Below are 14,646 nucleotides of genomic sequence, written 5' to 3'. Positions count from 1 at the left end.
CCAGGGAAGGCTTCCAGAAACCCTGGGGGTGGAGTGGCTGGATTTGGACCAAGACCAAGCATCGTCTTGGAGTTGCCATTAAGCACTGCACTCCGGGGGCAGTTAGAAGTCTACCCTGCTGAGGCAGAAGAGTGTTTGTGGAGCGAGGAGGGTAGAGAAATGAAGCTTTGGTGGAAACTGTTTCTTTAGGCTTCCCAAGGCCTAAATCTATGCTCAAACAACAGCCAGAACCCATAGAACTAAATGTATTTCTAACTAAGATTTATTTGTATGTCCATGTGTAAAATTTACTATACTTACGATAATCCATTTTTAAAAATGCAATGTGAGTTATAGCCAGTTAAGTTTCTGAATCCATGTTGAAATCAGCCTCAGGCCTTGCTCCTGCTAGGTCTCTCTGGAACCCCTGTCTTTTCAGCCAGGCCATGAGGAGTAGCAGCAAATGGAAGAGAGAAATTCTGCTTCTCCAGTGTCCTGGGCTGGGCAGACAGGAGAGAGAAATCTTCAGGAACCCCCTCCCCCCCACCCCCTCCCCCCACTGGCAGAGAAGAACTTTCCTCAGCAGACAGAGGGTGGTGGGGCTGGGCTGAGGGTGGCTCAGTTCAAAGCTCCCCAGGACACACCCAGAGACCACCTAACCAAGCTCCCTAAGGGCCTGGAGTCTGGATCAGACCACCTAGTACATGTACTTGTGGAGTAGGAACCAGGGAGCCAGCTGCATTAGGAGACACTTTAGCGGGTATTCTTCAGAGCTCCTGGTTTGTTGGTTTGGGGAGCTGAGGGGACTTTGATTTTTAAAACATGCTGCATCCAGGGCTACTGCTTTGGGAGACTTAGGCATCTTCCTCCAACCTCAGAGCACATAGTAGAATAAAATGGAAATAAATGGCTCGCTCGATGGACAGGAGTTTGAGCAAGCTCCAGGAGTTGGTAATGGACAAGGAAGCCTGGCGTGTTGCAGTCCATGGGGTCGCAAAGAGTCGGACACGACTGAGCGACTGAACTGAACTGAGTTGAAATGGCTTGCTTAAAATTAAAAAAAAAAAAAAAAATTCCTTTCCCCCAAATTAAGGCCAGGCCATTCGGGGCCTGCTGGCTGCTGGGCTTCCCTTCACGCTACAGTGGGAAGCCGGCCCCTGCTCCCTCTCCTGGGGCCTGGCTCGGTGATGCCCTCGACCCTCAGACCAATCTTCTTGGCTGCGGTAAGAGCTGTCAGGGTCAAGCTCTGAGACAAGGGTGAGGCCAGAGTGAACGCTGTGTAGCCCTGGTTAAGAGGACCTGTGGCGTAAGTGAGTTTACCCCTGCAGGATGGAGATCACTCAACAGAAGGCTGAAGGGGGGCTTAGTTCCTGCTCCCTGCCTGGCCTGATCAGGGCATGGTGGGGATCCAGGGAGGGGCCCCGAGCCAGCCAGCTTCCTCGACCACGTGCCTCTCCATGCTCTGTCACTTCCTTCCTGCTTTGTGGCCCTGTAGTTTCATAATTCTAAAAAGTCTTCCACAGCTACATGAACTCTGAACTTCTGTTTTGTCCTTTTTGGTCGCATGTGCGTTGGAGGTAAGCGTCTCAAAAAGTCCCCGTGGCCGGCTTCCCCGGGTCCCCCCTCGCCCCGTCCTTGCTTTAGGCCTCGGGGCTGACATCACCCGGTTCCCCGTCTCACAGAGTGTTGTTTTTCCCACCAGACTTCGGACATCCTCAGCACCATTGGCTACGACAGCATCATCCAGCATCTGAACAATGGCCGCAAGAACTGCAAAGAGTTTGAAGACTTTTTAAAAGAAAGGTACATGCCGTTTTTCCCTCTGAAGACGCAGTGGGCAGAATGGTCCCACACAGACAAGGACAATTCATGGGTTGTGTTTCTTTTCAATGGTTCACAAGGCCCGCTGCTGTATGTTAGGGAACGATACCCAAGAAGCTTGGTCCTAAAGCTCTTAGGAACTCGTGGGAGAGAGAAAGTTTATGAATGAAATGACAAACAAAACATAACGAGGTGCTATGCTCTGTGATACCTGTGACATGAAAGACCTCGTGGGAGAGGGGGAGATTGTGGAGGACTGGCTAAAAAGGAGGGCAGCTTCGTGGAGGAGGAGCTCTCAAAGGGTCCCTCAACTTGAGGGTGAGGTGGCTTGGATGAGTGGAGGATCATGGGGGGACCACAGGCCGGGTCTGTGCAGTGAAGTGAGACAGAGCCTGATTCAGAGACCCTTAAGCTGGGGGATCTGTGAGAAGGGTGCAGGGGCAGGTCACGCCCCTCCGGATGGTGATGGGCTTGGAGGTCTGGGGGGATCTGGCATGGTTTAGAGGATTCCCTCCCCTCCTCTTCCCTTCTCTTCCTTTCCTTTAATATTACAAACATTCTATACTTAATGGCTAAGTTAGTTTTGTGGAATATCTCATTCATCTGGAATCCTCCATTTCCCAGTGATTCTGGATGAAGGAGCGGTTTAGGGGGATTTTTGGCCAAAGATCTGGGTTGTTGACTGGACCCAACCTGATGAACCTGTTCTGTTTGTAAGGCAGTGAGTGAGAGATCTGTAACTTGGAGGTACAGACAGCAAAATGTTTTCAATCAAACCTTATTTTCTACTCAAGATAACGTTGTTGTTTAGTCGCTAAGTCATGTACCGACTCTTTTCCGACCCCATGGACTGTAGCCCACCATGCTTCTCTGTCCACTGGATTTCCCAGGCAAGAATACTACAGTGAGTTGCCATTTCCTTCTCCAGGGGATCTTCCCAACTCAGGAATCAAACCTGCGTCTCCCGCATTGGCGGATTCTTTACCGCTGAGCCACTAGGGAAGCCCAAGAGAACATTGTTTAGTCACTAACTTGTTCCCAACTCTTTTGTGACCCCATGGACTATAGCCCACCAGGCTCCTCTGTCCATGGGATTTCCCAGACAAGAATACTGGAGTGGGTTGCCATGCCCTCCTCCAGGGGAGAACATCAGGGTAACAGAGGTCACACTGGTTGCCCATGCTCTGATGGCGAGGTGTCTCCCCCTTGAACTGTTTCAAAGGTGCCGGGGAGCTGAGCACTGACATGCTGTGAGTCTCAGGAGAGGTGGACAGAGAGAGGTCTGTCCACTGTCAGGCTCCATGGAGCTGGTCACTGTGCCTCCTTTGAAGGACCAGCCTCGACCTTCTATCCAAGCTGGTAGAAAGTGGTGACACCAAGTTACAGCTTTCCTTTCTCTTGGCAGGCACTAGAGGTGGGCTTCCTCCTCTCTTCAACAGAGCTCTGACAAAGTAGCAAACACACAAGAGATTCCCCACCGCACAGGGTATAGAGAGGGCAGAACATCCCTTGCTTTTGTGTTTCTCCTCCCGTAGGGCACTTTGGCCATCTGATGCAAAGAGCTAACTCATTTGAAAAGACCCTGATGCTGGGAAAGATTGAGGGCAGGAGGAGAAGGGGACGACAGAGGATGAGGTGGTTGGATGGCATCACCGACACAGTGGACATGGGTTTGGGTGGACTCTGGGAGTTGGTGGTGGACAGGGAGGCCTGGTGTGCTGCGGTTCATGGGGTCGTAAAGAGTCGGACATGACTGACCGACTGAACTGAGCTGAGAACATTTATAAATTTTGTCCTGGAAGTGAAACAGCTCTGCTTCACATACACGAAGGAGGTGTTGGCTACTGGTCAAAACTTCTGCTGCCCAGGCAGGATGAGTCAGGATCCCCTGATACAACCAGGATCGTGGTGTGTATCAGTGGTGTCTGCATTTTTTTTGACTATAACCCTCAGTAAGAAAAAAAACATTCCCAGGTAGCTCAAACGGTAAAGAATCTGCCTGTAACGCTGAAGACTTGGGTTTGATTCCTGGGTCGGGAAGATCCCCTGGAGAAGGGCATGGCAATCCCCTCCAGTATTCTTACCTGGAGAATCCCATGGACAGAGGAACCTGGTGGGCTAGAGTCCATGGGGTCACAAAGAGTCGGACACGACTGAGTGACTAACACACACTCAGTAAGAAATATGTTTTATACTGCCACCCAGTACACACATGCATAAAATAAAAGTTTGATTAAACATTAGCATCCTATTATTTTGTTCATTTCTATTTAATTAAAAACTGCTGGTCATAATCCATTGAGTTGATTTATGGTTTACAAATGGGTCATGACCCACAGTTTGAAAATCACAAGTCCAAACAGAACTCAAAAACTAAGATCTCACTTTTAAAATGTTTCACAGAAATATGTGGGTAAGAGGAAAAGGCATGTGCAAATTAAAAATTATTAAATGTTCATGGTGTATTTCTAGTATATGGTCATCTTTCTTCAGAAGTTTCATAGCAAAAGAAGCCAGCCCCATGTCCTCTGGTCTGGGGGCAGAATCTGCTGGCATCAGGTCAAGGTGTTGGATACGTCTGCCCTGGGTGTGGGGGCTTGAGGCCCCTGAGCAAGGGGGCTGCTGGCTTTGGGCCTCCTTTCCTGCTGGTATGCTTTCCAGAAGGAGACTGCTCCATCAAGGGCAGTCTGTTCTGTTCAGGGTTAACTAAGGAGGGGATGTGCCATACTCTTCAGCTTTGGGGGTCCAGCCTTTCTTTTTTGCTGTCATAGACGTGGGGTGTGTGTGGGGCCTGGGCCTCAGTCTGGGTTATAGTCTGATATTGCTGAAACTCCCTCCTTGGGTCTTGAGCATTACTTTACTCAGCTGCCATAAATTTCAGGTGGAACCCTGGCATATTTGGTGTTCATATGGACTAGAGAAAAAAACACACACAGGGAAAAGATAACAGCAGTTTGTCATGTATTATTTATTATTTTATCCCTGGATTGGGAAGATCCCCTGGAGGAGGGCACGGCAACCCACTCCAGTATTCTTGCCTGGAGAACCCCATGGACAGAGGAGCCTGATGGGCTACAGTCCATATGGTCACAAGGAGTTAGACATGACTGAAGGGACTTAGCGTGCACGCACATTTGTTATTTTTGTTCATGAAGTGTGAAAGTGAAAATGTTATTTGCTCAGTCGTGTCATGAGGAGTAATCACATACATTTATAACATATTGATGATATGGGACTAAATATGCCCTATATCTAAGGTGGTGGCCTCCTATGCCCCCAAAGTGTTGAAGTCCCACCATGAACCTCTCTGGAATTTCTGGTAGGTAGCTCTACCTGCCCAGGGGCAGCAAGGGGTAAGGAGAGATACTGCCTTCCCCGGGGGACCTCCCTCTCCCACTCTCTCAGATGCAGCTAGAACTGGGCCCTCCATGCTGTGTTTCAACCTCCATCTTGGAAGCTAGGAAGTCTCCTTGTCCTTGGTTGTACCAGATGAATTGCAGTAAATTTGTCTACACTCATTTGCGCACGGACAGAACAGAGTTGTGTCACACACTCCTCTGGAGTGGGCAGGAATGCTACCTTTCTTGCATCTGTATTGCCAATCCGAGGGCCATGTCTCAGTGTGTGCCCTGTAGCTAACCAGTCCCCAGTAAGTCCTGGATGACTTACTGTAACACAGCAAATAAGTAGCAAAGTAGAGAAACAAACACTATATCGGGTAAGTTGCAAATTGCCTTATCTTCTATCAGTGATGATATAGATGATGACAACTACACCAACCTCTGAACAGCTACAAAACAACAGATCACACATTGGGCACTTGCTGTGTGTTGCTATCGGAGTTTTGTCTCAGAATCTTTGTTACAGTAAAGTTAGGGTTTACAAATCCCTTTGAAATGGCCTGCTTTGACACAGTCAACTGCATAAAGTATTATTTCCATTTTCTTTGCATGAAAATGCAGCTTTTTTGAAATGAGATTGGATAAGTAATTTACCATAGAAACTTAGAAAATGACAGAATCCGGAACAGCTCCAGTGGCATCTCACGCAGACCCTGTGTTGATGACTCAGCCACCGCAGGCAGAAGGGCAGGTGATTTCCAGGAGGCTGGGCTTGTTCTCAGCACAGAGATTTCTCTCCCTCCCTTTTCTCTTTGTTTTGTATTTTCACTCATCACACCAACTCTATCTATCCCAACCAGAGAGATTTACTAGCGAGTGTGTTTTGGATGTCTCTGCCTCTCCATCTTTACTCCATATTTCCCCACCTAGAATGTTCTTCTTTTTCTGCGACTCCTAAGTAGATTCTCCCCATCCTTCAAAGTCCAGGTCAAATTTCCATTTCCTTCTCCTCTTCTTCTTTTTTTTTCCTTTAAAGGAAGCATTCTACATAACACTCCAACCTGAGGTCTTCCACTGCTGCTGCTGCTAAGTCACTTCACTCGTGTCCGACTCTGTGTGACCCCATAGACGGCAGCCCACTAGGCTCCCCCGTCCCTGGGATTCTCCAGGCAAGAACACTGGAGTGGGTTGCCATTTCCTTCTCCAATGCATGAAAGTGAAAAGTGAAAGCGAAGTCACCTAGTCATGTCCGACCGACCCTTAGTGACCCCATAGACTGCAACCTACCAGGCTCCTCCATCCTTGGGAGTTTCCAGGCAAGAGTACTGGAGTGGGTTGCCATTTCTGGTTAACAATTAAAATGAGCCTGTCTTATCACTGGTAGCCCAAGGTTATGGACTCTCCTGCCCCTGAAACCCTCGATGGGGCCAGACATTACGTACTGAGCTCCTGATATGAGCAGGAAATGAGAAATATAAAAATGAGGATAGGGACTTCCCCAGCAGTCCATTGGTTAATAATCTGTCTTCCAATGCAGGGGATGTGGGTTGTTCGATCCCTGGTCAAGGAATTAAGATCTCACATGCTGTGAGCAATTGAGCCGGTGTGCCACAACTCCTGAGCCTGCATGCTCTAGATAGAGTCTGTGCTCAGCAACAGAAGAAGCCTGCGTACCTCAATGAGAAACCCTTGAGCCACAACAAGAGAAGCTTGTGTGCTGCAACTAGAGAAACCCCACGGGCTGCAACAAAGAGCCCATGGGCCTCAGTGGAGACCCAACGCAGCAAAAATTTTTTTAAAAAGAGGATAATCATGCTGCAGAAGGTGGCTAAGGTGACTCAATGAGATTATATCCATAGTTGCCATTTATTGAAGGCATATTAGTTATAATGGACAGAGGAGCCTGGTGGGGTCACAAAGAGTCAGCCATGACTGAGCGACTACATAACAACAACTATTAGTTATAAGCTACAACATTATTTAAATATATTATTTCATTTAATTCTCAAAATAACCCTGTATAGCAAGTTTTATCATCATTATTTTACCAGTGAAGGAACAGAGATTCAGAGAGGTTATGTAACTTGCCTAAAATCAGACAAGTAATAAAGGGTTAGAGCTGATTTCAAACCTAGGAAAGTTGGACCCTGGAATCTGTGCTGTTAACTGCTTCAGCATGTTGAGTATAGTACCTGGCACAGAGTAAGTGGTGGGTGAATGGTACCCATTACTAATATTGTTATATTAAGCCTAGCAGGTAGATAGAGAATATATCATTAACTCTATTTTACAGATGAGAAAGCTGAGGTTCAGTGGGGTTTAAATGACTTGCCCAAGATTATGAAAGCAGTAAATAGTAGAGCCAGGACTTCTATTGACCCCACGTCTAATGGTTGTTGTTTTTTTTTTTTCCACTTTATTTAGTGCTGCATATATTCTTTGAAAAGAGGTTTCTCTGGGAACTGGGTGGTCCAGTCAGCCCTCTTAACTGTGTGTTGCAACATGATGCTGAGTGGGGAGAAGGGAAGCGTGCTTGTGGAACCGCTTTGTGTGTGAAATTAGCAGCTGTAACTATGGACTGGGGGATCCTAGCCCCAGTGCGTTGGGCTCTGGGCTCTTTCCACAAGCTCCTGTACTCCCTCTGTTCTTTTTCAGGGAGAAGTCAACCTATCTTGATTATAGCTCTCCTTCTGGGGTCCTCACTGTGGGCCAGCCATCTCTCAGGATGGGCTTGAGAATGATAGATTGCCAAGGTTGGCGTGACCAGTTCCCTTAAATGTTACTTAGCTTCTCGTGGTCAAGTTATAGGCAAACCATTATTACTATATGAGTTTCCTAGGGCTGCTGTAGCAAATTACCATGAATTGGGTGGCTTTAGACAACGGAAATTTATTCTCTCCTAATTCTCAGGGCCAGAAGTCCAAAATCAGGATCTGCAGCTCATGCACTTATAAAGGCTCTAGTAGAGAGATTGTGTCTTTTTCTTAGCTTCTTGTGCTGAATGAATCCTTGGTTTGCAGCTTCTAACTTCAGTCTCTCCTATCATCACATGTCATTCTTCTCCTGTGTCTTCCTGTCATCTTCATACTGGATTAAGTGAAAGTGAAAGTTGCTCAGTCATGTCCAGCTCTTTGTGACCCCTTGGACTATACAGTTCTTGGAATTCTCCAGGCCAGAATACTGGGGTGGGTAGTCTTTCCCTCTCTCCAGGGAATCTTCCCGACCCAGGAATCGAACCAGGATATCCTGCATTTGCAGGTGTATTCTTTACCAACTGAGGAAGCCCCTGGATAATTGGATTAAGGGTCCATCCTAATCCAGTGTACCCCAACTAATTATGTCTACAATGACCCAGTTTCCAAATAAAATCATATTCTGAGTTACTGGGGTTAGGACTTTAGTATATTTGGAGAGCTTGGGAGGGACACAATTCAATCCATAACAGGTACCTGATAGAATGGGCTGGAAGTAGAGACTGGGATGGAAGATGAGTACCTAAGTCTTCAAATCCAGGCTTCCTCAGTAGCCAGCAGTGATATTAATCAAGACCTTTCTCGATGTTAGTCTCCTCCTCTATAAAATGGAGGGGTTGTATTAGGTATTTTGTAAGATCCCCTCTGGATCAAACAACTGTTTCTTCTCAATGGATTTATAATTCAGTTGAGGTACTGGGATTGGTATACATGGTAAAAATGAGCAAAATATTTAAGTGTCAGGTTTTATAGCAGAAGCAGTTCCTCTGATTTGGGGGCTGCCAGGAGCATTGGACTGAGGATCACCCTGAGGCTGCTTCAGGGTTTATAGAAAAGGCCAAGTCTTACAACATTCATGTTGGGTCAGTGAAGGAGAAACGGCACATGGATTATTCCTGGTCTGGGAATCTGAACAGGGAGGAGTTTCAAGGAGGGCTTGTGAGGAAAATGTAGCCAACTGGATGCTTAGAGCAATAGTCCCTCTTCTGTTGACAAGTGAACCTGAAAGTCGCTCAGTTGTGTCTGACCCTTTGCGACCCCATGGGATTCTCCAGGCCAGAATACTGGAGTGGGTAGCCTTTCCCTTCTCCAGGGGATCTTCCCAACCCAGGGATCGAACCCAGGTCTCCGCATTGCAGGCAGATTCTTTACCAGCTGAGCCACTAGGGAAGCCCTCTTCTGTTACGTACATATTATTTTGTACATTTTTATTATGGCCCTTGTTACATGGGCCTCATATTCAGATGAAAGTACTGGTTTACATTCCCTGCTGTCCCTCCCCCATGCGCTCTTCTAGGCGGGCCTCATATTTCAGTCACCTCTACGTTCTCCCAGTCTGATGCCTGGCACATAGTAGATGTTCAGTAAATGACAAATTAATGAGCAGATGAGAGGGAAATTTTGGATAGTTGGTTGGAGGGTGATCTAGCTAAAAGGCTACTTATTCGGGTGTGATTTTTGCAAAGTCCTAGTGATTCCTTCATTGGCTGCAGGTCCTTGGACTCCGCCGCTTCCCATTTGCAGTGTTTCTCAATCTTGTGGTTGTTCACCTGATTTCATGAAGATGAAGCTGTAGTTTCATTTTTATCAAAGCCCTTGTTTTCTTCAAAGAGCACACTGTTGTGCCTGCTGAAACTCATTACCGTCATCCTTCAGTATCCGTGGGGGATTTTTCCAGGACCCCCCCAGGATCCACAGCTGCTCAAGTCTTGTGTAAAATGGTGTACTATTTGCATATAACCTACGTATATCCTCCTGGATACTTGAAATCATCTCTAGGTTACTTATAATACCTAACCCAATGTAAATGCTATGCAAATAGTTGCCAGTATGAGCAAATTCAAGTGTTGCTTTTTGCAACTTTCGGGAATTTTTCCCCCAAATAGTTTTCATCCTCAGTTGGTTGAATCTGTGAATGTGGAATCTGCAGTTGCAGAATCCAAGGTTGTGGAGGGCTGACTATACTTGTCAGATTCTAGGGCTCTTCATGGGGATCAGATGCTGCCTGAGGTGGGTTCAGATTCCTGGTGCCTCAGTGCTAGAAGAAAGGAATTGAGAAAATTCTGCTCTTGGAAACCACAAAGGACAAGAAATCTTCAGGATACAATTCTGGAAAGATATAATATGTGTACTATATATAAATGTTTTTAATGAAAATAGCCTTAATTCCTTTTTACATGTAAAAATACTAAATGTTCATTGTAGAGGATCATAAAGAGCCTCATCTTGGTTAAGTTACTTAATTAATGAAAGAATACTTCAAGTATATAGGAAGGGAAAGAAACCAAATTCCCAAAACAGTAATGGACATCAGGGAAACTGGATCGCCTTGGTCTTCTCTACAATGACAGAAGCCAATGGAACAAGTTTAACAGAGTTCTGAGGGAAAGTTTTAGAACATTCATTACACCAGCAAGGGTATCATTTAAATATAAAGGCCACACCATCATCAAAAAGTCTGCAAACAATAAGTGTTGGAGAGAGTGTGCAGAGAAAGGAACTCTCACACACTGTTGGTGGGAATGTAAATTGGTTCAGGTACTATGGAGAGCAGTATGGAGGTTCCTTAAAAATCTAAAAATACTATATGATCCAGCAATCCCATTCCTGAGCATATATCAATAAAAAATAATAATTTGAAATATAAAGGCCATAGGTAGATGGCCTCAAATATGGAAGAACTCAGGAAATACTGATGCCCTCCCTCTGAGCCATATTGGTAAAAGATCATGAATTGATGAAATCCAGCCAACCAAGAAATGAACCAGAATACAAATCTTAGGGATGGAAAAGCTATGGTAACAGGACTGGTAGTGAGCATCACATCCATTTTAATAGAGTTAAGACTAAACAACTAGGGGAATTATGATTGGAGAACAGTGTGTGTTATAGATGCAAATGAAGTAAAAATAATGTAAAATTATTGAGGAGGAGATGGAGGTACAATAGTGCTAATCCTTTCACCACGGGCTGTCAAGTGTCTGAAACTAAGACTGAAATAGGTCATTAAAACATTTTAATGTCTCAGTCCCCTTAATTATTTTCATAAACTCCTTTTTAACTTTGGAAGTGTCTTTTATGAATTAATTTGTCCTGTGCTAGAGAAACAATCGTTTGAAATTCAGCAATTCCTTCAGCTTCCTTTCAGTTTCCTTTTCTTCTGTGAAATTTAGCTAAAATTAGGCTTAATACTTTATTTTTATATTATGTTATTTATTTTTAAAATTTTTGCTGTGCTGGGTCTTTGTGGTGGTGCATGGGCTTTTTACTAGTTGCAGTGTGCAAGGGCCTCTCCTGTGCTGCAACATGGGCTCTAGCATGCGCAGGCTCAGTAGTTATGGCCTGCAGCCTCTCTAGTTGAGGTGCGTGGGCTCGGTAGTCGTGGCATATGGGCTTAGTTGCCCCGCAGCATGCAGGATCTTAGTTGCATGAGCAGGGATTGTACCCATATCCCCTGCATTGGAAGGCAGATTCTTAACTACTGGACCACCACGGAAGTCCCAGTACTTTATTTTTAAATAGTGTCTAGAATATAGCTTTTAGAATTGATGCTTTTGAACTGTGGTGTTGGAGAAGACTCTTGAGAGTCCCTTGGACTACAAGGAGATCCAACCAGTCCATCCTAAAGGAAATCAGTCCTGAATATTCATTGGAAGGACTGATGTTGAAGCTGAAACTCCAATACTTTGGGCACCTGGTAAGAACTGACTCATTGGAAAAGACCTTGATACTGGGAAAGATTGAAGGCAGGAGGAGAAGGGGATGACAGAGGATGAGATGGTTGGATGGCATCACTGACTCGATGGACATGAGTTTGAGTAAGCTCCGGGAGCTGGTGATGGACAGGGAAGCCTGGTGTGCTGCAGTCCATGGGGTTGCAAAGAGTTGGACACGACTGAGCAACTGAACTGAACTGATAGAATATAGTCTCATTCTTTTAAAATTACTCATGCCTATCTGTCCATCCATCCTGCCTTCATATCTGTGTAAACGAATGCCCATTACAATCATCACCGGATGTTAATACTAATTATTTTTAGTTGGTGGAATTTTGGACAGTTTGTTGCTTTCTTCTTTGTATTTTTCTTTTTTGCTTATTTTTGAACAATGAACATGTATCATTTTAATAAAGTGGATAAGGTTATTATTTAGAAAAAACAGATGAGAGTGGGAGAAACTATGTAACATGTAAGAATAAAAATTGATATGCATAATATATGAAGGACTTCTACAAAATAATAGGAAAAAGGTAAAATGTTCAGTTAAAATAATGGGGTGATATGCCTATTTAACTCATAAAATAACATATAGAAATAAATATATAAAATACATAATCACACTGAAATCAAGGAAAAGTAAATTTAAATGAGAACTTTTTTTTTAAACCTCTCTTACTAAAGACTAGTGAGGACTGATAATATACAGTGTTGGGGAGGGTTTCTGGGAATGGGGGCTCTTGCACACTTTTGGTGAAAATATAAATTGAGAAGGCTTTTTCGGAGGGCAATTCAACACTGTTTTCCAACATTTAAAAGATATAGTCTTCTGATCTAGTAAATCCACTTTCTCAAAAGTCCTAGCCTAGTTAGAGAAACATTCTCAGAGATGCCCATGAATATCTGCCTGAGGATGTTCATTTAACTCTTCTTGGCAGTAGTGAAAAACAAAGCAATTGGGGTGACCCTGAACTGTGGCAAACTCCTAATTATGAACATGGTGGTTGGCATTTGCTGATAAAGAAAGATCTATATGACAGATCTATTACCAGGTGAAAAACAGAACAGCAAATAATAGAATGATCTCAGTTATGAAACTATAAAAAGTTGTGTATTTGTGAGATATGACTATGGAAATGCAGAGAAAGGACTGGGAGGATATATACCAGTCTTAGCAGTGGCTCCTCCTGGGGAGGGGCATGGGGTTGGGGGAGAGCGTAAAGGGAGACGTTTGTGTTTTTTGAACATGTGACTTTGTGTTCTTTGAATCTTTTGCTGTGAGAATGTATTCATAATACACTTTAAAAAAAATTTTAACTGGGGTATATGAACCCAAAGGTCCATAACTTGATAGTAGGATTTAGATAAAACTGGGGCTGGGACACGAAGTAGAAATGGTGACAGAGGCCATGGGGAGCAGGAAAAGGGGATATTTTGTGCTTTAGACAGACCCATACCCATACCCATACCCACACCAAGTAACAATGTTCCTGTGAGACATGCTGACTGCAGGGTTTCTACTGTGAAATTCTCATCTCTTTGGTATAGTTTCGCTACATATTTGAATTGACTGTGAATAGAGAACTCTAAGGGCTTCCCTTGTGGCTCAGCTGGTAAAGAATCCACCTGCAATGCAGGAGACCTGGGTTCAATTCCTGTGTTGGGAAGATCCCCTGGAGAAGGGAAAGGCTACCTATTCCAGTATTCTGGGTTAGAGAATTCCATGGACTGTATGTAGTCCACAAAGAGTCAGACACGACTGAGCAACTTTCACAACATAAGATGTCCTTTAATACGTGAACAAATAAACAAACTGTAGTACAGCCATCCAATGGAATATCATTCATCAATAAGAAGAAATGGGCTATCCAGCCACAAAAAGACATGGGAGAATCTTAAAAGCATATTGCTAAGTGAAAGAAGTCAATCTGAAAAAGGTATATACCATATAATTCCAACTACGTGACATTCTGAAAAAAGCAGAGCTATGGAGACAATAAAAAGGAGAACTCCGTGGGGCTCCCCTGGTGGCTCAGTCAGTAAAGAATCTGCCTGCAATGCAGGAGACCTGTTAGGTTTGTAAAAGGATACTCGTAGAGAAGATGGGAGGGGTGGGCCTAAGGAGTGCAGCGTTTGATGGAAATATCTTTTACTCCACTTAAAATATATGTATTTCATATCTATATAGATTTGTGTAGACTATAACCATATATATATGTGTATGTATATATATATACATACACACACAAACATCTTCTTGGATCGTAGTTTTGAAAATTATTCTGTAATGTACTAACCTGTGCTGGTAAAGGGACCGTGCTTGGTTTGGCTTTAATTATTCATGCTATAGACTTTTTGCTGGAGAAGAACACCTTAGAGATGGTGGCCACTGCTCTTTTGAAATTCTTCCTGGTTCTGTAGCAGTAGTTTTCCATTTTAGAGAATTGTGTCATATCTGAGCTTCTACTGTCAAACGTGCAGTTCTGCCTTCAATGGAACTGCCATGTGTCTTAAATAAGAATCAGCCCTGAGACGGACTCAGAACACTCTCTCCTGTTCCCCTTAGGGCATCAATTGAAGAGAGATACGGCAAAGATCTGCTCAGCCTCGCTAGGAAGAAGCCATGTGGACAGTCTGAGACCAAGTAGGTGCACATTTCTTTCTGGTTTCCATGTTGTCTGATGCCACTCAGGAGCCCCCGTCACTTCATCAGACAGGCCTGGCCAATAGCATGAAATGTGTTGGGTGAAAAAAATGTTTAGTTTTTTTCTTATTTCCAGTTGTGAAAAATAGAAATACAGAAAGAAATCTAAAATG

The 14,646-nt window shown here is 44.4% G+C and overlaps 1 protein-coding gene across 6 annotated transcripts in view; it reads left to right on the top strand.

The window, feature by feature from the left end:
• Positions 1-14,646, top strand: part of PSTPIP2 (proline-serine-threonine phosphatase interacting protein 2) — a 90,415-nt gene that overhangs the window by 39,412 nt on the left and 36,357 nt on the right. For 4 of the 6 annotated variants that reach the window (XR_014075092.1, XR_014075093.1, XM_081563341.1 and 1 more), the window contains exons 2-3: positions 1,682-1,782; positions 14,396-14,473. Coding sequence is in view for 3 of the 6 variants with exons in the window: in XM_081563341.1 (XP_081419467.1) it covers positions 1,682-1,782; positions 14,396-14,473 (179 nt within the window). In the remaining 3 variants the exon portion in view is untranslated. The remainder of the gene's footprint in view (positions 1-1,681; positions 1,783-14,395; positions 14,474-14,646) is intronic. The other 2 variants (XR_014075094.1, XM_081563339.1) reach the window with 1 other exon arrangement.

The sequence above is a fragment of the Giraffa tippelskirchi genome, chromosome 14 (genome assembly GCF_054371585.1).
Source record: "Giraffa tippelskirchi isolate mGirTip1 chromosome 14, T2T-mGirTip1v1.2.pri, whole genome shotgun sequence".
Taxonomy (NCBI): Eukaryota; Metazoa; Chordata; class Mammalia; order Artiodactyla; family Giraffidae; genus Giraffa; species Giraffa tippelskirchi.
The sequence above is the reverse complement of the archived record's forward strand: the minus strand, read 5'-3'. Positions and strand labels throughout refer to the sequence as shown.